The following is a 24,508-nucleotide window of genomic DNA, read 5'->3' as shown; positions in this document are numbered from 1 at the left end:
CGTCACTCAAATGACCAGAACACACAAACGCACTTGCTACACTCCATTGCTTCCCCGGAAAAACAAACTGCATCCACTGTTCATGTAACGGTGGGTTCTCGGGGAAGTTCAAAACGGTAAACTTTCCCTCACATCCAAAAACGCAGTTATTTGGAGGCATTCTCGAACAAATGTTCATATAAGGAGTTCCGCTCTCATCTACGTCATTAGATCCACGATAAAAAAAAAACAGCCCAAACTTGTACCAACCCTAAAGTAAGATTTTCGGCACAGAAATTCTCAGTCATTCTTCCAAATTATATTTTTAAACTTTGGCCATGTTTAGCTTGAGAATCTCTCTCTTTAACACTGTGAACAACTCTGAATACATGAAACACCATTGTACCCCCCCCCCCCTTTAATTGATCAAAAGTGTCAGGAAAGATGTTTAAAATGTTACAAAATATTTTTGTGAAATAAAAACTATTGTTTTGAAATTTCTATCCTTTATAGACTCTTAAAAATGCGAATCATGGTTTCTAAAAAATATTAAGCTGCACCACTTTTGCAAAATATATATATATATATATATATATATATATATATATATTTACCATCAAATCAGCATATTATTATTTCTGTAGGATTATGGGACATTGAAGTCTGGAGTAATGGTTGATGAGAATTCAGTTTTGCATCACAAGAATAAATTAATTGGAATTAATTTGGGGGAGAAATAGCAACAGTTATTTTAAAATTTGTCATCAAAAAATGCAACTGGCAAACATAAGAGACTTCTTTCAAAAACATAAAAAAAAATCAGGACCCCAAACTTTTGAATGGTAGTGTAATTATCATTAAAAAATAAAAATCAGTTTATGTATTTTAATATATATATGCTATGTATGCTGTTTGTTAACTTTATATGCTTGTGTATTTAGAATCATTCTAACTTAAATAAACTGTAATTTTCTTATTCTTGTGGTGGAATTGTTTGGAAATTATCTACCATGCTAGATTACCGGTTATCTGTGAACATATTCAACCCTGAAAAACAGGATTGGAGTTCTTAAACTGTTCTTTGTTTATGTTCAGTCTGAAGTGCTAAGTATCTTAGGGATGTTTAAAAATAAATGAAGAAAGTCTTTTTCAATTGATGGGTGCTGTTTTTGTATGTAAATTGTCTTTAACAAGTTTTAGAGAAACTGGTCTTTCCAGCATATCCCAAAAGGAAAAGATCATCTAGAACCTGTCCATCTACTTTACCTGTGTATTGTTTCTGAACAGATGATAGCCTAGCCTACCTGTGACTAAAGCACAGGTGGTGTGCAACTGACTTACTGTGCAAGAGGTGAATAAAAAGCCTTAACGACATTTCCTCATCTGTATATCACACACAGACTAGAAAACAACTCTAGCCTAATGCAAGAGAACAGCATTAGTCTCATACCTTAAGCTAAGCTTTTAGTCTAACTGAAAGAGTTGACATACTAAGATTAATGAGTTTAATAAATCTCATTTAGCTGTAATCAATGTTAAAGAACCGAGAGAGAGAGAGAGAGAGAGAGAGAGAGAGTTTCGTGGGTGCGTGCGTGCGTGTGCGTGCTGGCGGTTTCTCACACGGCTCCCCTTTCAATCTTCCTCCACCCATCAGGCGGCCGCTCAGCATCTGTGTGTGAGCGGATCAGAGTTGAACCCATTGCAGGAAACAGCAGCAGGCTGAGCGCCGCTGTCAACGAACGCCTCCAGTACCGGACCACTGACTCCTAAATTTGGGTCTCCAGTATTCAGTCTGTAGCACATTCAGGTAGGTGGTTGGTTGGATTTATTTATTGTTGGTTAATATGTAGTAAATGTGATATTTGCGAGTCACCTTTGCGAAGAGCTATTTAGACATAATCTAAGCCAGACACGCGCATCGAGTCGAGGGAATTCACATTCCTTGAAGAGCTGCGTGTAGCCTATACATTTTAGGTATAAAAAACTGATTTGTTTTATATCAATAAATAGTTCTCCAAGCTTTAAGGTATGACTATTTATATTTGCTATGCATACACATATAGCCTAATCAAAACTATAATGAACTGGGCACTTAAAAAGTAGACAACGATCATAGAGGACAATCGAGATACTGACAGTCAGCTGAAAATGCATAGGATTTTGAAGAATAAGTAAAAAAAATAAAAATAAAAAAACTACCATTATCGTTGCATAGAAAACAAACCATTAATAATCAATATGGGCTAAATATCAACATTAATAGACTTTGACTTTAATTAATTTTAAATGAATGATGAAAACAAACGTGTATCCTGTCATTCAGTGTTTCTCCGGGTTGGGAGAATGGATCGCTTAAATGTGGCTTTGACAATCTAAATAAACCAGTCTGTGCTGGCCTCGATTCTCTATCGACCCAGATAAATAGATTGGAGTGAAATTAATTGGCAGGTCGATGCTTTGGAAGCTTTTCTCACTGTCTCCCTCTTGGCACTCTGTCGGTCACAGCAGTCCCGCAGTGCACGCGCTGTTTTTCTTTCTGCCTACACTACAGGAAACTGCTCAGTGCGAGAGATGATGACAACAGACTCTCTTTGAATCGTTAGTCCATTTAAAAACGCGCGTGCTTGTGTAAATACTCAGGACAGTCCTGTGTTATCGCTCCGGTGCTCCTTACGTAAGGGACTGGACTGTCATTGAAAATATTCTGCCGGTCGCTGTACGCTGCGCTGCACCAGATGAATGAAATCCCCGGAATGCATGCGCTAGCCACCTGCCTGTTAGTCGCTGCTGTTTCATACTGGTACAGCAGCGAGCTTCTGACCGCGCTCCGTCTGTTTATTTCAGACTCAGCCCTCGGCAGGGACATGCCGGAACCCGAGGGGAATCGTCGGTCACCGCAAGGTGTCCCATACACCGACCTGGCGCACATCGTCAACGCCGACGGACTGCACTTGTTCTGCCGTTACTGGGAGCCGGACAGTCCTCCGAAGTAAGTGCGAGACATTCGTATACAAAACAGATATAGATTAGGTCAGGCCTCTTGGGATAAAGCAATAGATCCTCCCGTTACAGCCTCCGGTAAAGCAGGACGAGAGGCTGATAAGCGTTTACGGATGTTTCCTTACGGAGCTTATTTTTAGCCCACTTTCAAGAGTCTGCCCTTTAGTTTCCAGCACCTCCGCGGGTAGCTAGGCTACTTTTAAAACGTGACACGCATTCAAAACTACAAACAGGCTATAACAGAGACGATTCAGTTGGCAGTAAACGTTAACAGTGGTTGATCTGCGGTCTTCCGCGAGGTTCTCTTTTGCCATTTTTGCAAACTGTTGGCCCATCACATGATGCCTAAACTGGTGAGTGAGGAACTAGACAAGGGAAGTTTCTTGAAAATCCTGCATTTAAAGGTGCAGTTAGGAATTTATAAATGTACTGCTAAAAAACCGAGTTAACACATAAACTCACTGAAGAATTCATTCATTACAATAAAATAATAACAAAAATACAAATAAAGCTGTTTCAAATGCATGTCATATGAATGAGTAATGTTTCTAATTTAAGTTTCATGAACAATACATTTAACAAACACTGAAAGTAATGATAATTTGTCTTGTAATGGGTAGAGGAAATGATTAAGTGAATTCAGTGGATGATTCAAACTGATAACTCCAGCTGCTAAAGCTGTATCTGAAAGCGCTTCACTGCCATTTACAACTTCTCTCCTGTGGCCACATATGATAATAAAGTGTCCGTCTTGGGATGTTTTCAGAAGTAATAGGTCATCCAGGCACTTTTTGCTTCTTTTTTTTAGAATAATTGTGAAATGCTCTTGTAGGCCTACTGTTTTTCATCCTTCTGAATAGCATATTTGGATGCATGATGAGTCTTTTTGTTCATAATTCACACTGGACAGGCTGTATAACGCTGACACAGTATGCTGGAAACAATGAAAAATGAACAATTCTTTGGAGAAAACAACATTGACACAAACAGTTTCTAAAAAAAGTTGTATTTTACATGGAGCCAGTCAGCTTCTCATGGGTGCCACCCTGTTGACATCACATGCTGTGCAAATTAATTTACTTAAATAATAGGTTTACTTTAAAGAGAATTTATGTATTACAGGCAGTGCCTGCTTTTACTCACAATGTTTTTTTGTAATCCAGTTTCTTATAAATGCTATCTTGTTAAATGACTATACCATCCTGAATTACTCATCTGGTTAAAGTGAATGTGAAAGGGGCCCACTCAGGTTCTATACAGTAAAAGCAGAACGGAAGGTCTTGGTTTCCATGAGTTGAAAGCCCCTGCTCATGGCCCCTTTATGACCACTTGTAGACACACAAACACAGTCACACAGTACAGATCTGCTACACTTTTCTAGTGTCATCTGCTGTGGTTCTTCTGAGTAATTATAAAAATAGGTCATATCAGGCAGTGTTTGTGTGGATGTCATGATTACGTCAAACAGGTCAAACTCTATGCCTTACTGTTGCAGAGCTGTTTTTTGCCATTAGCTATTCACCCTGAAGTGGCCATGTTGCGGCCCAGGGGAGCATGCCGTTACCATAGTTACCACCTCTTCCCCTCTCTCAGCCTAATTTGATCTCTAATGCTTATCAGCAACAGTGTATATGACAAGAGTGTGTGTGCATCTGTACATGTTCACTGGCATATTAAATGAGAGTATATTGATAAACCACAAAACCATGTGATCTTCAGTGAAATGTTATAAAACCACAAATATTTTGTTTTGGGATGTGGAACGTAGCTTTTCCCATGACTGAAGGGGAAAGATTCAGAGCAGCTAATGAAACTAATGCAGGCATCAGAGATGTTTACATCAGACATCTGAAGGAATGCTACCAGGATCCCCTCTACTGCACTGTCATTCTGTTTATGGTAAAATATTTAGCTCGTGGTTGATCGCTTGAAGGTTCTGTGTCTGTTTACTAGCTGATTAGAAACATATCAGCTTAGGGTGGGACATGGAAATTACTGAATGCTTCGCATCATGCTATAATAAACTGATCTAATACATATGTTTTTTTTTTTTTGTATTACATAACATCATCTGAATGTGGCCAAATAAACCAATTTCGAATCCCACCTTTTACACATTTAGTGTAGACATTTTATACTGTAGGCTAAATCTGGGGTTTTAAAAAACAATATTTTTCTTCCTAAAATAAAATGCCATCTATATATTTTATGTATGAAAAAAGTTGAAAATATGAATATATTAAATAATCCAAATGTATTATTACTAATAAATGTGATATTATAATACAACAAAATGAAACAGTTGTTGTACTAAATGTAATATTACCATTGTAAATGAATTTTGGTAGCACTTTATTTTACAGCTCTGTTCCTCATGTACATACTATTTTTAGGGCTCAAGCCCAAAGGGCGAGAGGCCTATTGTTTTCCTTAGGATTATTTTTTATTATTATTATTATTATTATTATTATTTTTTTCCAACGTCTCGGGGGCTTTTGGGGCCCTTAACGTGCTTAAAAAGTCTTGAAAATTGGCACACAGATTGGAACCTGCGGCCATTAGGGCCGGGCAGAGACTGATACATGGGCGTGGCACAGGGTCTCTACAGCGCCCCCTGGAATATGGAGGGCCATATATCATACATTCTTGCTCGTAGACGTATGAAACTCGGTACACATATAAATCTCATCAATCCAAACAACTTTTGTATTGCATATCATAGGCTCCGCCCAACAGGAAGTTGGCTATTTAGGGTTTAGTATTCAAATTTTTCGTCAAAGTTGTGGGGGCTTTTGGGGTCCTTAACATACTCAAAAACTCTTGAAAATTTGCGCACATTTTGGAATCTGTGGCCTTTAGGAGCCTGCAGAGGCTGGGACCCGGGCGTGGCACAGGGGCTCTACGGCGCCCCCTGGAACACAGTCAAAAATTTTGATGTATAGCTCACACATACTTGCACATATTCATATGAAACTCAGTACACATATAGATCTCATCGTGCCGAACAACTTTCGTATTGCATGTCATAGGCTCCACCCAACAGGAAGTCAGCTATTTAGAGTTATGTAAAAAGCGCATGCTCTGGAATTTGAAATACTTGTCATAGGATTTTTTCTCGATTGCCGCCAAACTCGGTCAACATGATCTCAAGACACTGGGGATGAAAAATTGCCAGGGGATTTTTGATATCTCGAACGGTTTGCTCGTGGCGAGGCGTTGAAATTATGGCGAGAAATGAGAAACAGGAAGTGTCTAATACCGTCCACATACAATTCCTGATTTTAATCAAACTTCATCAGATTATTCGTTGTATGATGTCGATCGCATATATGTGACTATTAGGAGTCAAAGTTATAGCGCCACCAACTGGCAGAAGGAAGTGTGTCATTTTCAAAATGATTTGAATTCAGCATCTTATTATTACTCGATTTGCTTCAAACTTCTTCAGAATAATGTTAAAACACAGCCGATATAAATCTGCAAGGGGGATATTGATATCTAAAAAATTGTTGGCGTGGCAACATGTCAAACTGGAATACTTCTCAGGTGATTTTGAGGCAAATAACATACTTAGAATTTCACAAAACTCTGAACACACATCAGTATTTCTGATAGGAACTTAAATTGTGAATGGATTTTGGATAGCTTGAATGGTTTTGCCGTGGTGATTTTTTGAAATGACCTTACAAAGGGAATCATTATTGTATTTTTAAATTGCAGCTTCCAAACACGTCAAATAATTTTTTCATACAGATGAAAAAGTCATTCTGAGGAAATATGCATAGTTTCACGACTTTACAACACTGTATGGATAACAGAAAATTAAAAAAACTGTCAGACATCTCATCTCACGCTGTCCCTCAGTTTGAGTATATGTGCTTCAGACTTCCATCGTCTGAGAGAAATAGCGCCCCTACAGGTTCAATTCCCGGACTTTTACTTTCACTTTTAAATCGGTTAAAAATACAAACAAATACTTAGATTTAATTCACACTGACAAGCTAAACCAACATATCTGATTATTACCGGTTCAGGGCTCATGGATAAATTATTTCTGGCCAGAGATACGTGAGAAATAGGAGAGATGAATCACCGCTGTGATCACGAGCGTCTGGAGTAAAGAGCTCAGAGAAAACGAATTTATTCCTGTTTTAAAGCTTTTAAAAATAAATTATTACAGCGATATCACACAATCAACCAATTAGAACACACCAAGAGCTAAATTAAGATGTTTTTGAACTGTTTGTGTGAAAATGAAATATTTGCAGCTGCCTATCTGAAATCACTGCCTCCGATCAGCGCGTACAGTGTCCAGCTCAAAACAAACGAATTTATTCTTGTTTAAGAGCTTTTTTAAATAAAATATTACCACAAATGCACACAATAAACCCATTGTAACACTACAAAAGCTAAATGCAGGTGTTTGTGACCCGTTTAAGTGTGCAAGACTATTTGAAAGCGCGACTGGCAGAATAACATATCTCTTGAGCTGCAGGTTTCTGTCTTTCGTCGTACGAACGAACACATAACGGACAAGATTATTTCAAAATACATAATAGCTTGGCGAATATAAACGAAAACAGCCACATGAACATAAACTGGATCTACTGGATTTGAATATTAAAGTGACCACATTTACCACTTGTTTCTGTCTTCAATTTTAATCTATATAAAAAAGGAAACTCATTCGACTTGGCTGCTTTTTTAATGTGTGCGTATTTATTTATTTATCTTTTTATACATTTTGTATAATTTCATAGTTTGTGTATTACAATTATAAAAACAAAAATAAAATTAGCCACTCACATAGAAATAGCTTAGGCCTTAACCTTTTTCTGACAGTTTTAGGGATTTTTAAAAATCCTAAAAAAACCTTATTTGTGCTGCAAATAATAATTTCAAACTCATTTGATACTGACCTATGACATCCTGTGACATTATATTTATTTTAATTTACATAATCTCATGGATGTAACAGTAAATCTGTTCAGCTCACAGATCAAGACTAAGCTGTAATGCAAGCAGAACTTTCACAAATGCTTATGAGTCATTTAAAGGATTTGATAACACTGTAAAATAATGTCTAATTTGTTAACATTAGCAAATGCATTGATAACACTTTATAATAACTGCACTCATTAGTAAATAGTCAGTTCATGCTTTATAAAGCCTTGTCCCAATATTAATAGTCAGGAGTAAGCAGTTCATAAATACAGCTATAAATAGCTTGTCCTTGGTTTATAAGCACATTTATTAAAAAGGAGAGTAAAGGGTCAGTTATCTTCCTATGAAAAATAAAAGATAAAAATAAACAAACAACAACACAGATTGATACAGAACTCAGAAATTTTATTGTGGATTTATGATAAAATCAGCCTGTAAATGAATTCATACTCCTCCTCATACTACTCCATACTCCTTTTTCAACATGATGCCAATATACTGAGATGTTAAATTGTGAATGGGTTTAGGATAGCTTAAATGGTGTTGCCTTAGAGATTTATTAAAGTAACATAAAAAATACAATAATTATTTTACTATATCTTTAAAATTTTTCATTCTAACTCTTCATAATTTTTTATATAAGTAGAAGTCCTCATTTGAAGGAAGCACAGTAAGTTTCATAGCTTTATCATTTTCAAGAGCCAGCATAAAATTAAAACTATCATAACTTATAAATCAAGCTTGCAATTCTTAGTACCAATAATGGCCACCAGAGGGAGCTATAGGATTACTTTTAAATAATTATTGTAGAAACGAGTATGATTTAAATCATTTATAGAAATCTTTCAAATAAAATAATATGTATTTTAGGAATTTTACTGATAAAATGACCCTCACTTAATTAGAATAACAAGCTGAAGTATTGTGAAGTGTATATTAAGAATAATTCTTTATAGGCTTTATGGACAGATACGTTTTGAGTGACTCTTGAAGGTTCAGCACCACATCCTCTTTTACCACTGTTTAAAGAATTAATCTTACAGAACAGGTGTGAATGAATTTTGGATAGCTTGAATGGTTTTGTCGTGGTGATTTTTTGAAATAATAGTAAAAAAGGAACCAGTAAATGTCTTTTTATTTTTTTAAAGTGCAGCTTCTAAACACTTAAAAAAAAAAATGTACACATAGAAGACAAGTCATTCTGAGGCATATTTCCTCAGAATGACTGGTCTCATGACAATAGTTTCATGACTATACAACACTATATGGATGATAGAAAATTAAAAAACTATCATACATCTGATGTCACTCAGTCCCACTGTCACTGTGGGTAATGTGTGTGTGTGTGTGTGTGTGTTAAGTGAATTAGGTGTGAAACTATCAGGGAGCATTTAGTCTCCAGCGCCAACATTTTACAGAACTGCCACTTTCCTGGAGTCTCCAGAATTACTCGGTGTCAGGCACTGAGAGACTTAAGATTCCAAAAAATGATTTAATTAGAATACCATGAAGTATTGTGAAATACTATATATTAAGGCTTTATATATAGGCTTAATAAACAGATTAGAGTGACTCGTGAAGGACCAGCACCACCTCCTCTTGTTCGATGGTTTGAGGAATATATCTTCCAGAATCCAGGATTAAAATTTAGGAGCTCATTTTATTCCACCTCCTTTCCTGAAAGTCTGTCTTGCAGAATTGACTAAAATTTTATCTTCACATTAATTCCTAATTATTTTGCAATTCTTTTTGTCTGTTCTTCTTGACCTGTTTTTCTCTTCCAGCTTTCCTGGACTATTGTATAGCACTCATAAATGATTAAATAAAAAATAATGGTAGTTATCAAGATTGATATGGTTTGGAATTGGTAAAATGTGCTTGGAAAAAAATCACAATAAAACAATGTTTTAATGTTTAAGTTTGGAATATTAACTGACATGAATGAATGCTATATAAATATTGTTCATGTTAACATAATGTTTATAAATGGAATCTTATTGTAAAGTGTTACTAAAGTTATATATATATATATATATATATATATATATATATATATATATATATATATATATATATATATATATATATATATATTGTTCTGTGAATGTGATTTTAAAGTCTAGATGATTCGGATTAACCCTTTAACTGCCATATCCTTTAAAACCTCACTGCCAGAGGGATATTGTGAATGCATTTGCCCGCTGGGCACAGTTTACCTGATGCCACCGGGGTGGCGATGGCATTGGTGGCTTGAGCCCGCCATCGCTGCTTGCAGCTATATTCTTATTATAGTAATTACAATAACTATGTATTGACTAGGTACTACCCCTAAACCTAACTCTAACCCATGTACTTACGTTGTATTACCAGAACTTTCTTAGATAAACACACTGTAAGTACACTATAATACATGTAAGTACACATACTGTAAAATAAAGTGCAACCAAACATTGTATGTCAACATTGGTTTTGAGACGGTTTTCTGACTTAAAACTAGATTAATAACTTTTTCTCCTTATTAAATATTTTCTTTTTATACATGTCAGTAAAATAAAATGAATCTTCATAATTTCACTTTTTTTTTAAAGCTGAAGGAAATAGTAATGCAAGCAAATTTGGTAAATGTGATTGTACAAAAAAATCTTAACATATTTTATTAATATCTTAAGTGAACATGTTACCATGTATGTTTTGTAAAATCTTTTTTCCTCTCAAGTTTGTGGTGAACCTCCTAGCACACAGGTGACATCTACACCAAACCAACCTTTGAAAGTAAACCTGAATGTAGTAAGGTGGTCTGTTGGAAGTTGAAGTTGACTGATATGAGTAGCTGAAGTGGCAAACTGTTTACATTGAGTTTGCCACTTCACTGCTTGGGTTAACATTTAACAGAACTACTCCGCTTACAGCCCAGACATCATCTCACAATGTCCCTGTACAGTCGCTTACATGGACATGTCCAGTGCTGATGCCAGGAAGTGTGTGAAAGTTGAAAAGACCACAGTAGCCCACTGTATGACCCCAATAATGATTGACAGATTGCTCAATAGATAACCTGGGCACTGAACCCATGCAAAGTAAAACACTCATACACAGTCCAACAAATTGGGTCATGCCGGTCAGTGTGGTCCATCTTCTTCTGTCTCACAGCATTTGGAGAAGAATTCCTCTACCAAACATGGTTATTCAAACAGTTGTTATAGCAGTGCCAAATTATACTCAAAACATTTGGCCCTCGCAAGTATAGCCAAAACTGTACAGGCGCACTGAATTTCATTCTGTTTATCTCTGCTCTGCCCTTGATGATTGTTACTTTGTAGTTTTACTACTTTAGAACTATTTTGGAATTTCTAAAGACATGCACTCTCACACAGTAGTCTCTCTGTCTGCCTCACAAACTGCATTCCCAGGGTTCAAGGAGAAAAGCGTTTTGATCTAAGGATGATCATAACCACAAAAACTTCCATTTTATCTTACACCAAGTTACCAGCTCATAGATTGAGGTTGAGAGGCTTTATTTTTAGTAAATGCATTTCTTAGTATGACAGAGGATATGAAAGAATAGCAGTTTCTCCAAATTGAAGTTAAGATGCCAATTTTCAGTCCTCTGAGACCATGTGAGTCCATTATACATTTACAAAGACTCTTTTTGTTACTGATTAGAGGCTGCATTGAGGTCATAGCAAATCTGCACAAGTTTGGACCTAATAAAGCTATTCTCATTCTCTCTACTCTCTCTCTCTCTTATCCTTCCTCTCTTTCTGCCTTATTTTTTCTGGGTTTTTAGTGTGTAAGCTGATAATGAGCATATCTTGTTATTCTGGTGGGAGACTGTTAGTAGGATGTGTTTTTCTCTTCTGCTGGAAACTGAGAAATGGTTCTGAATAATACCAGTATAAATATACCAGAACCGAATGACTTACGCTTCTGTTAACAGTTATTGCACGTAAAGTTTCCAGTGCATACTGAAAACCTTTTGACCAAGTATCCTGCACTAGCTATCATGAGAAATCAGGTCCCCTATTAGGATTTCAGGCAATCCCGTTGGCTCCAAAATTTTTAATGGGTTTTCTCTTTAGTGCCTGATTACAATTCCTACCACATCACAATATAATATGTAATTTAAATTACATTACAGTGTCTGTAAATGTCTGTTTTGGTCAGTTTATGAGGAAGCATAGCATACAGATACCCAATTAGTGTAGCATGATACTTTTAGATCAATTACAGAAGGTATAAGTCACACTTTAAGATCTGTTTCTTGCTATTAACAAACCATTAACTATGAATTTTGCCTGAAACTACTAATTTGCTGCTTATTAATAGTTAGTGAGGTAGTTGTTAACTTTAAGTATTTAGGTATTATGGATGTAAAATATGGTCATTAAGAATATGTGCTTTATAAGTATTAATAAACAGCCAATATGTTAATAATATGCTAATAAGCAAATAGTTGAATTGAGAATTGGTCCTTGTGGTTTCAGAAATAGGTCTAGTAAGTTGTTTCTCTTTAGTGAATCAGAAATATTTAGGAAAACCAATGTAGTAAAGCCACAAAAACAAACGAAAAAAGACTGAAATGTCTAAGAACTAAATTGTCTTAGAACTAAATTGTTGTAAATGTATGTATTATTGAAATGATTTCCTTACAAGTAATAAAATAATTGTTAATGAAACTGTAAATGGAATTGGAAATGTTAAAAGGAATCAGGACCAGCTTTGTTAAATTTTTTTGAATTCCTTTCCCAAATCAATAATGTGTGTTTTCATCCATCAGGGCTCTGGTGTTTGTCGCCCATGGAGCAGGAGAGCACTGTGGGGGATATGCTGACATTGCTCACAGCCTGACCCAGCATGGCATTCTGGTGTTCGCCCATGATCACGGTGAGTGGCAGACTCCTAATCAAACGGCTAAAATCCCCAACACACAGATTTGTTGGTTAGCAACAGTGCAGCAGTGTTTTGGGTCGTGTAGGAGGGCGTGCTCTTCATGAGAATGTGACAGAGTGGGGTGAAAACTATTTTACGCCCACATTTGATTCCTTGTAATTCATCCACCCGGTTTTCCTGTCATTTACAACAGATGTTGTGGGCATGGACATCCTGGGTGTAGAGTGGGGGATGGAGTTGAGAAATGAAAGAAAAATGAAATGAAACAGAAAATAGCAGGTGCTATGTGTACAGAATGTTTAAGCTGTTTTGTGGCAGTACCATGGTAACTAATGATTCACGCAGAGAGACAGCAAGCCACCTTGTGATGAGCAGTTGGGGTTGTGTGAGTGTGTGATTTGACTGTCTGGTGTCTCGGTGTGAGTAATTGGTTCAATGGAAATACAACAAACAGAAACCATTACAGTCAGTTTCTGTTTGTTTCTTACTCTCTTTTTGTCTCTCTCCTCCTCTTACATGGAGTCTAACATCTCAGTATGTCTGTAAACCACATGCTTTTTGGAGATTCTATTCTATTCTATTTTATTCTATTGTTCCATTATTAATATTATGTTAATTTGCTTGACTAAATGTCATGTCAGTTATATGCCAAAATTTCCTGAGCTCTTCTTTGTGAGCAATTAGCATTGCGCTGTGAGTGACAGCCCTATTTATCTCCTGTTTCAAAGGAAAGCTGATATACAAAGACACGGGGGCGAATGGAAGCATATGTTACATCATTAATTCTCTTTCTCTTATTGTCTCAGTTGGTCATGGCCAGAGTGAAGGTGAGAGAATGGATATCAAAAACTTCCAGATATACATCAGAGACGTCCTCCAGCACATTGACATTATGAAGGGCCGGTACCCCAAGCTGCCAGTCTTCATCATTGGACACTCAATGGTAGGACATATTTTGAAGCCAGTTCCCCATGTCTTTTCATAAGCAAACATAGGTCACATGCTTTCTACAGACCTTTCTATTTTTTGTGTTCACACCTAAAACGATAACTGTTAAGATAACTATATTTGTAGCGGAACTATATTAATGTTCACACCAGTGATAATGTTCTGTTTATTAAAAGCACATGCTGCAGTTTTCTGATTGGCTGCCAGTGTTTTATTTTTCATCAGACTGAAAAATCATTATGAAAGTTATCGTGTGGGCTCCACTATTCTCATAGAATTCAAATGGTTATTAAAACTTTATAGTATTGTTATCATTATAGACAAATAACTCTACATTTTCATTGTAAAAGCTATGGCTGTGAGTGAGAGTGAATATATATTAATGTAAGAGAAAGAGAGTAGACTGCACTTGTGTGACCCTAACCTGCATTAACTTTTTGCAGTTAGGTGTGTTTTCAAAATTTTGGTGATAAAAATAAAACAAAATAGGCAATACTATTTAAAAAAACAAAACAATATAAATTGTTCAGTTTATTGAACAGACCGATTGTTTTGTGTCTTTACACATCAATGTATCGAGCCGCAGGGTTTAATTTGGTTTTTGATTGTGCAGTTTTTTTTTAAATGTTTTATCCGTGATTCCCATCCACTTACAATATAAGACTGATAGACTGCTACGGTTTCGGTTAAAAATCTTGGTTTGTGTTCTACTGAAGAAACAAAGTCACCTACATCTTGGATGCCCAGGGGGTAAACAGATAAACATACAATTTTCATTTTTGGGTGAACTATCCCTTTAAAGATCGCAACACACGTATTTCCCAGAAATCCTGTATAATTCAACCAATCCGATGATGACTTCAAAACTCCCAAAGTGTTTCCAATTTTGTGTGCCATATGCATCAGACGTTCAACAAATGACAGTGTTGCCAAGTCTACATTTTACCCACAGAATTGGGCTACTTCAACACTGTTTTTCATGTCTGCGGGTTGAAGTGAGTCCAATAACATGATACTCATTCCCTGGAATGCCAATTTTAGAAGGGGAACCCCACCAAAAAATTTGTATTTTGCTCCTCGGAACGCGATTTTTAACTGGGGACCCCTAGAAATGCAATTGGGCTAGTTTTGGGATAGTTTTGAGTAGCAATTGGGCAGGATTTCTTGTGAAAACCTGGCAACCCTGACCAACGGTCCGTTGACGTGATGTCTGAGGCTGTCTAAACTGTGACTCATGGGGTGGAGGCTACAGGAAGACCTTTTGATTTTGCTTTGTTACATTTTCCATGTTCAGCATGTGTTAAATCCAAACTGTGCATGACTGAACTTAACAAAAAATCCAGCTGGAAGCTCTTTACCTTTTGTTTTTGCTCAACAGTTCTCATTAATAAAACAGACCAGCTGCATACTCAAGAAGCTTCATGTCATGAGCCCTGTAGACTAGAAATGTTTCTGGATGTATGTATCAATGTATTTCTGTGGAACATCACCATCACAAAATCATAATTATTTCTGGGATAGTTATATGATATAAATTCCCCACTACATGAGTGTCCTGGTAAAGAAATCCTAAAGTTAGTACCCATAATGCACCTCTCTCCTGCTCCTTCAGTGCCGATTATAACTCTAAATAATAAATCGTGTTCCTGCTGCTCTCAAATCTCTTTAGTTTTCCCCCTCATTTACTCACTAATCTAGTATCTTATGTAATACCAGGCTGTTTGGTACTTATATAATCAGAGTCTTTAATAAGAAATTTGTAAAATGAAATGATTGTAAACATGCTTCCTGAAAAGAAATGTGCAATTAGGTGTGTATTGTTACTTCCAGTCATGGGACTATATGTCCTTGTACTTTTCACTTCCTGAGGCCTGAGGAACTGAAGCTACTGGCTGAATAAACATTTGCTTTCCTATCACATGTTTACAGATGAAAATGAACAGTGTCATATAATAATGTGCATGTGTGTGTGTGTGTGTGTTTGTAAAGGAAGTGCACGTACAGATGCAGCTGTGAGTGTAATTATCTGTGTGTAGGGTGTGCGTTTGAAACTTCCAGTTCCTCCCAGGAATTCAAAAATTCAAAATTAAAATGCAATTACCTTTATAATCAAATCAAAACAAACCACCTATTTTCTCGATGAAGGTTTAAGTGTTAGTGTGCATTTGTAGTGTGTCTAAACTAAGTGTGTGTTTGGGTTTGTAAGTCTAGACTAAAAGCTTTTGTGCGTAACTTAAAACAGCCCATTACTGGAGTCTCTTAGAAATGTGGTGGGAACTGTTCTTTAATCTCTCCAACTCTTTTGAATCCTGGCCTCTACTCATGAATATTCATAGATAGGATCATAATAGAAACAAGATGAAGAAAGCAGAGCAGAGCATCAGAAAATTACTAATTAGGGGCTTCTCACTTAGATTTACCCATGTAAGGATGGAAAACATGTTTATTGTCAAATTAAGAGTACATATTTTCATGCAGTGTATAACTAACATAATATTAATACAGTTTTTTAACTTTCTAATTACAAGGACCCCAAAATATGGTGTTCAGTTTGTGGTGGATGCTCTTCCTAAAATACAAAGACAGCTATGTATATACTTTAAAGTAAACAAAACCCCACAAATAAGCATGTTATTATAAAACAACACGCTATTAACAAAATAAAATAAAATAATCACAATCTAATAATTTATGATTTGTTTTTACAAAGCGGAATTAAGCTATTATATCATAAAGTATTTTCTTGGAAAACCTTGTGTTAAAAGAAAATAACCAGTAATGGAATTTTCTTTCTTTTTTTTTATTGTGGAATATACATGTATATGGGAGGAATCACAAAGTACTTTACAAGTAAATACTAGATATTGCTGTTTTCAATCACATGACTGGGTTTGTTTTACTACAGGGAGGGGCCATTTCCATTCTGACCACCTGTGAGAGGCCGCAGGATTTTGCAGGTGTGGTTCTCATAGGCCCCATGGTTCAAATGAATGCTGAATCTGCTACACCCTTCAAGGTAAAAAGTCAATGAACATGCTATAGTGACAGTCAGTTCTTCTTTCTCCACAAATTTTTTTTTTGCATTTAATAACCACCACAATTGAAACATGAAGCTGTAAATTAGATATGCTGCCCCCTGCAGTCAGACTGTTAAAGCCATTAAATAACAATAGCTGTCAAAAAACAGCAGTGGAGCTTTCAGCGTGTGGCAGGCAGCAGAGATTTCTCTATTCAGGCAGTCTCTGCCTCTCATCATATGTCAACTATGAACGTTCAAATTTAATTTAACAACCAGAAAGTGTCAAAATAGCCTTTTAGAAAGGATTTAGAGTATCTATTGTTTAATCATTTAAAAAAATATATTTTTAAATAATGCATTTTTAATTGCTCATTTAAAATAATGCATAATGCCGTTTTTTTGGATCAGTATTTTAATAACATTCATACATTTTCGGTGTGGATTAAGTCCAGGGCCGTTGTCTGTTTATTCAATATGTGAACATTTTCAAATTTTTTTGTTATCTGCTTAATTTGTACTTTTGTGAATGTTTCTATTAAGTTTTTCAAATATGTAAGTGTGTAAATATGTAAATTCAGTCATTCAGTATTTGGCGTGACCGAAATGTTCAGTTCTCTGTAGTAAATTGTCAGTATGTGGTTTTTTGGATTCTTTGCAGGTTTTCGTGGCAAAAATTCTAAACCGTTTGACTCCCAATCTCTCTCTTGGTTCGATCGAGTCAAAATGGGTCTCAAGGGATCCCAAACAGGTACAGGAATCTATGTCAAAGGTCTCCTGTAGAAGTAGGGCAATGCATATGTGCGTAAATTTCACATTGACAGTTAGTGTGCAAATAGGCCTAAGTAGACAATCTGGCAGCATTGTTTATAATGTTTGCTGTTAAAACAGTATTTACATAGTAAACCTACTCTTTTAGATTGAGGCTTATACATAGTGACAACATATGAATGTGATTTTCTTCATAGCTTGAGTCTGGTATACTCTTACGTCAACAGAAACAGCTGGTTCCATTTATTCAGCCATAATACACAACATAAACATTATACAGTCGCCTAGATTTCACTGTAATTGTTTAAAACCTCAGTTTTACCTAGTGTAGTCTTGAGCAAAGATTTACTATTATATTAGGATCTTGTTTGTAATCCCACATAATCTCCTCTTGTCCATTAGGTGGAGGCATATGACACAGATAAGCTAAATTATCACGGAGGCCTGCGCATTGCATTCGGTATGCAGCTGATGGAAGCAGCAGCTCGAATTGAGAGAGAATTACCCAACATCACATGGCCCTTCTACATTCTCCATGGCGACGCCGACAAGCTTTGTGACATCAGAGGTGCTCATCTAATGTATAATGAGGCCAAGAGCACTGATAAAAAACTGAAGGTGAATCAAACGTGCATAAACATGGACCAAAAAATGCAAAAATTAACATTCTCTCAGCATGTGCTCATCCTTTGTAGAACACAAAAGAATATATTTCGAAAAATGTTTCAGAGTTAGTTTTTTTCAGGTCCATGCAATAGAAGTAATTGGGGTCCAAATTCAAAAATATATTCTTCTGCAAAATAAAGAACGTCATACAGGTTTAAAAGAATTTTTATTTTTGGGTGAGCTATGCCTTTAAACTGCAGAACTCGAGGGTTGACTTGTGAATATGATCTGAGCTTATGTTGTGCCAGTATATGTTTTGAATTTCTCAGTATAACCTGATCCAGATGTACATTCATGCAGTACTCTGAATGGAAACACATATCATAGCCCTACACCAAGATTCATGCAAAGACTGTAAAAAGAAAATCATAAATATAATTCATACAGGACAAACCACAGCTGTGGTTGCTGGAATAATTCTGTAAAAATACTGTAAAAATGTTAGCATATTTATGGAACAAACTGCAGTTTAAATCCATAAATAAATAAAAAATCCAATAGCCCTTTTCTTTTTGATTAGAAAGGCCATGCTGCTACTAAAATGTTATACTGACAAACACCTTTTTTTACTTCCAAAATGTATTAGCATTTTACTGTAAAATTACATGAAATTTAAGGTTACATTTATATTACTGTTTTTCCCTGTGTATAGTAGGGAAACTTATTTACTGTTTTTTTTACGGTGTTCTTTTACAGTTTAAATGACAATTTTGTACAGTTTATGCCTTCCTAACCCACAGATCTATTTGTGTTTTTGTGACCAACAGGTTTATGAAGAAGCCTACCATGCCCTACATCATGACTTACCTGAAACTATTGAGTCTGTCTTAAAGGAGGTGAGCACCTGGATCCTGGAGAGACTCCCTGCCCCTCATGTGTCTTAGCTGTCAATCACCGCATGCACACTTGCCTAAGCCCCGCCCCTGACCGAATCTTTCATCTGTTCATCTATACTGACAATGAGATGTCTGATTGCACTACATGCCAACAACACCACCTTCACTTTAATCTACCTAGGTGATAACATAGATATGTCTAGGTAGATGCACTAGTAGCGGCTGTATCTATGGGCCGTCCTCCATATATAAGCCTGTATGTCTGAAACAGTAGTTATACGCATGTATGAAAATCTATATCTACAATAGACTTCAGCAGACGGTTTTGCTAAACTAACACAATACAACAAGACAAAGCTGACATTTAAAATGGTAATATAGTTTAAAAACCTGTAATGTTGAGTGCATACAAACCAACACATTCGTATATGTGAAAGTTTATCCAGTTTCTTTAGGAATTTAAGTTTAAATTTCGGTGGTTTTTATATCTAGAGGATGCTTAATGAAACTTCACCATTCCAGGATGGCAGAGGCATCTACTTGCTTTGAGTGGTCGAACGTGGTGTCTACCTTTATATATCTATTGGTAATAAGAGGTCATTAGTAAATTACCTTTGACCTAGAGATCCAATCAAGCTTTAATATGGCCAGTAAGGGTTCTGTGGGAGTTTATATTCCCTGTTATACCTTCAAAGGCATCAGCACTGCGGGGTATGGCTTGTGCATTAACCTAGCAAACATCATGAGTAATATAATGCACCCGGCAGCCCTCAGTGCTGAGCTCTCTTTTGAGTTGCCAGAGTAATAGAACAGCTGCAGTTTGCGCTTTGTGATGTCCACTGCTCATAAGAGATGTAGTACTGCCCCCGCTGGACAACAGCAGTACTGCATTCTGCTGTGAGCGCAGTTACCAAGGCAACTCAACCTTATATTGCTTGTGGCTTGGCAGAGAAACAAACTGTACCTACAGAATAAGAATATGGTAATTCTTTGAGACATTCAGAGAGCAAAATGTCTGCTGAGCAAATGTAACATTGCACTCGAAGAGATCAATTAGATGATCTCTACAGACACATCTATGCAGGAGATCCCACAGATTCCCATATATACACAATATATATCCACACGTTTTTTTTTGTTTTTTTTTTGTGGTTTGACTGTTTCAAACACCTCAGACTGTTCCATTCCTTGGAGTAAGTGGGGAAGTAGCTGTTCTGCAGCTTGATTGATTTCATATGATTCTTTCTTATGGGCTTTGGAATTGTAATACCTTATTCCTTTATTTTTACAAGCATTTCGTTACTTTGACTACTATATTATTAATAAATATGTTACTGTTTAAATTATAAGATGTTCACATTAGCTTTTGACCTCATTGTAGCTCAATGAGGTTTGTAGCTCAAAAATAACAGGAAATTGTAAAAGGACAGTCGTTCACACCAGCTTAACATTTAACGTGACTGTTTTGATTCAGACAAAAGAAGGATTTGTTACAGAGATTTGTCTGTAATCCTCAAAGGCATTTTATCAATGAATGTAGATCAATGAAGGTTTTATTGAATGTGGCACGTGGCAATGGAAGCAAGCAACGAGCAGAAACGTTATCTATTATTACATGTTTTATTACTAACTGATCTAAATCAATCAATAAAAAAAAAATAAGAAAATAAAACTGCTATCTTTGGTGTGAGCAGAAATGAAATGTTCAGCACAAGATTGTGAATAGTGTGCATGTTTGTTAAGAGATTATGTAGAGAGAAACTATAGTCTGGATGTTTGTTTCACACATTGAGCATTTTATTAAGTAGGCTATATTGTCTCTCAAACATTTGAAATGGATCACTTGTACATGAAATGTATGTTACACTTCTTATATATTTGTAGAATAACTAAATCTTTATAAGTGATAATCCTCTGTGACTTTGACTGTTTCGGTAACTGTTATAAAATCTTCCTAAAGCAGAAGTACTAGGTGCACTGCGATTGGAGGAGAGGTTAATATTCTCAAGGACAATATATTTACATTGGGCAATAATGCATGATTCATTTGGATTAAAATTTTCCATCTGAGTTGCTTGCCTTTATTACGGCATCTAAAATCCTCTCCTACAGTTGCCCTGTCCTAGTAAATGGCACATTTAATATTAAAAGAGTTCTGAATTCTTGCATAAAAACTGTAATTAAACAGAGAAATTAAAGCTATAATGTGATTTCAATAATTTTCAGTATGGCCAGTTAATAGTCTGTGAATTGTAAAGTCTGTAAAATAATAAATTTGAAATGGTAAATGATAAGTAGTTTCTGTGTTTTTTTTTAATTCTTCAGACTGATCCCAACACAATGGATTTGAGCTTTGCTCCACTGTCTAAAGAAATTCCTTTTATCTGAATACTTGAATTTTATTTTAGAGTGAGTCAGTGAGTGATTTTGTGCCTTTAAGTTGGATATTAATGTGTCGGATATCAATAGATGATCCCACCCCAGTGACGTGCCATGACTTAGGTCATATGGTCATGAGTTCTGTTCAAGCAGCAAAAATCCCCTAGCATGAATATATATATGTGTGTGTGTGTGTGTGTGTATAAGCTACCATCCATTGCGATAGAGATTTGTGGTTTAGTCTTGATATAAGAGCCAGAATTAATTATGCCTGGAAAATTAGTTTATAGTCTCCAGTGAAAATTCATTATAAGGATCTTTTTTAGTAACCAGATATTGAAAAAACTAAATTACACTCTGATTTGTTCTAGAAAACGAAAGTCACACATCTATTATTCCAGTGGGCATGTTTCCCTTGGTGCACCCCGTCCCAGTTTCTCCAAGGCAACAGGCTTGTGCTTTTAGTGTCAGTCTTTAAACTGTCAGGGAGGCCTAGAGGTAACTGACATATTGACCCAAACTATATGTATATGTATAGTATATGTATAATAATTAAAAATACATAAAATTGTGAACAGTGAAAGTCTTTAAAGGGTTAGTTCACCCAATAATCAAAATTATGTCATTAATAACTCTTGTCCCTCATGTCGTTCCAAACACGTGAGACCTCCGTTCATCTTCAGAACACAGTTTAAGATATTTTAGATTTAGTCCGAGAGCTCAGTCCCTCCATTGAAACTGTGTGCACAGTATACTGTCCATGTCCAGAAAGGTAAGAAAAACATCATCAAAGTAGTCCATGTGACATCAGAGGGTCAGTTAGAATTTTTTGAAGCATCGAAAATACATTTTGGTCCAAAAATAGCAAAAACTATGACTTTATTTATCATTGTCTTTTCTTCCGTGTCTGTTGTGAGGGAGTTCAAAAATCTGTAGCGTAGTGATATACAGTTCGCGAACGAATCAATTGATGTAACCGGATCTTCTTCAACCAGTTCACCTAATCAAACTGAATCGTTTAAAACGGTTCACGTCTCCAATACACATTAATCCGCAAATTACTTAAGCTGTTAACTGTTAGCTGAGACGAGTCAATCTTTCATTCGTTATCTGGCTCGGCTCGGTGTTCATCTTCAGTTCTCTCTTCACAGCAGTTCAGTCAGTGTACTGTTTGAGTAAATGAATTACTTCGGGATATTGGTTTGTTTTAACTCAGAGGGAGTGTCAGCCACATTAAAAAAGTTAACAGCTTAAGTAATTTGCGGATTAATGCGTATTGGAGACGTGAACTGTTTTAAACGATTCAGTTTGATTTGGTGAACTGGGACCGGATTCATGAAGCATTGTTAAGAATAAAATTCTTCTTAACTGCCAATTTCTTCTTATTTTCTAACTTAAGAAAAAAATGAAAATATTTTGTATTCCCCCAAAAATGTTCTTAAGAATGCACAAAAATGAATGAAAAATATCACTGCAGCTTGAGACAGGCCATTTTAAAAGGTATTTGTTCAAAAACAGGCCACATTGAAGTGAAGCAGTCAAAGTCGCGACAAAAATATACAGTATATGGTGCGTGCTTATTATGATTATTAGGGTAATCTACAGGAAGAGCAAGAAGACAATAGTGTGAGTCTAGCAGCGTGTCATGTATTCATTCAAATAGCGGCTGTTATTTTCTTAAGAAAAAAATGAAGATGTTCTTAAGAATATATTAGAGAACTTATTAAGAATTTTTCAAGAATTGCACTTAAGAACATTCTTACGAACTTTGTGGAATTTATCTTAAGAAATTTCTTAATTTAGAAGAAGATTTTTGTGAATCCAGCCCCTGGTTGAAGAAGATCCGGTTACATCGAGTGATTCGTTCGCAAGCCGGATATGACAAACTGCTTTGTTTTGAACTCTCTCACAACAGACACGGAAGAGAAGACGATGCTGAATAAAGTCGTAGTTTTTGCTATTTTTGGACCAAAATGCATTTTCGATGCTTCAGAAAATTCTAACTGACCCTCTGATGTCACATGGACTACTTTGATGATGTTTTTCTTACCTTTCTGGACATGGAGAGGATACCATTCACACAGCTTCAATGAAGGGACTGAGAGCTCTCGGACTAAATCTAAAATATCTTAAACTGTTTTCAGACATGAGGGTGATTTATTAATGACATAATTTTGATTATTGGGTGAACTAACCCTTTAATGTTTATTGGAGGCATGCCGAAATTTGACAAAATATTGAATAATCAATAACCATCTATGAGAATAACCATAAAAAGAATGTGTAGATTTTTGTGGATGACAAAAATACATATTTTCTGTGAACTTGATTGATCATACTATGAAGTGCATTATGATTAAAAATATGGTAAAAGGAAAGTCGCCATTCACTTACATCTTTCCTATATACAATAAAGTGAAAGGTGACGAACATCTCCTTTTGTGTTTCAGAGAAGAAGAAGAAAAAAGGTTGAAACAACTTGTTGGTCATTAAAGGAACTTCAAGTTTTCCTTTCTCTTCGGAGTGTTACAAGCTGTTCGTGAATAAATAAGATCCCTAAAGTTGCAAAGACTAAAGTCTCAAACCCAAAGAGATATTCTATTTAAAAAATAAGACTCGTCCAAAGAAAGAAGCCATAACTTTGATTCTCGCTGTAGTATTGTTGCTGCTGCCCCTATGTTGTGGAGACGCTGTGTGTTTCGTTGTGAAAGCTAAACTACTTTGTTTAATCTTCCAAAAGAGGACACAACTAGAAATCAGTGGTAAAATTGCTTTTACAAAACTGTTTCAGAACAGTGCAACCCTAAAAATCAATGCGTTTCAGAAAGGCAGGGAATAGAGGAGAAACAATAATGTACAGTGTGTGTAAAATAATGTTTTTTGAACCCTAAACTGCATAAACACAATTAATTTCACCAAAAACACAAAATATTTTTTTATAATAAAATAATAATAAAATAATTTTAGCAGCATCATATGAACCCTTTAAATGTCAATTTTAATTTTGGGGTGAGCTATAGCTTCAAGATGAGAGGAAATCCTCATGTCAAAATGAGCTGCTTCTTTTTTACCCGGCAGG

General features: G+C 35.9%; 1 protein-coding gene across 2 annotated transcripts; it reads left to right on the top strand.

Moving 5' to 3' along the window:
• Nucleotides 1-1,569: 1,569 nt before the first annotated feature.
• On the top strand, nucleotides 1,570-21,344 carry mgll (monoglyceride lipase). Of its 2 annotated transcripts, XM_026270833.1 has the most exons (8): nucleotides 1,570-1,786; nucleotides 2,824-2,968; nucleotides 12,701-12,807; nucleotides 13,620-13,756; nucleotides 16,667-16,777; nucleotides 17,439-17,528; nucleotides 17,951-18,166; nucleotides 18,982-21,344. In XM_026270833.1, the coding sequence occupies exons 2-8, from the start codon at nucleotides 2,844-2,846 to the stop codon at nucleotides 19,096-19,098; spliced, it is 903 nt and encodes a 300-aa protein (XP_026126618.1). In that variant the 5' UTR covers nucleotides 1,570-1,786; nucleotides 2,824-2,843; the 3' UTR covers nucleotides 19,099-21,344. The 2 variants fall into 2 exon arrangements, with proteins under 2 accessions (XP_026126618.1, XP_026126617.1); XM_026270832.1 differs by lacking the exon at nucleotides 1,570-1,786 and having other exon boundaries at nucleotides 2,456-2,968.
• Nucleotides 21,345-24,508: the final 3,164 nt, after the last annotated feature.

The sequence above is a fragment of the Carassius auratus genome, chromosome 8 (genome assembly GCF_003368295.1).
Source record: "Carassius auratus strain Wakin chromosome 8, ASM336829v1, whole genome shotgun sequence".
In the NCBI taxonomy this organism is placed as follows: Eukaryota; Metazoa; Chordata; class Actinopteri; order Cypriniformes; family Cyprinidae; genus Carassius; species Carassius auratus.
This window is presented reverse-complemented; position numbering and strand designations above follow the sequence as displayed.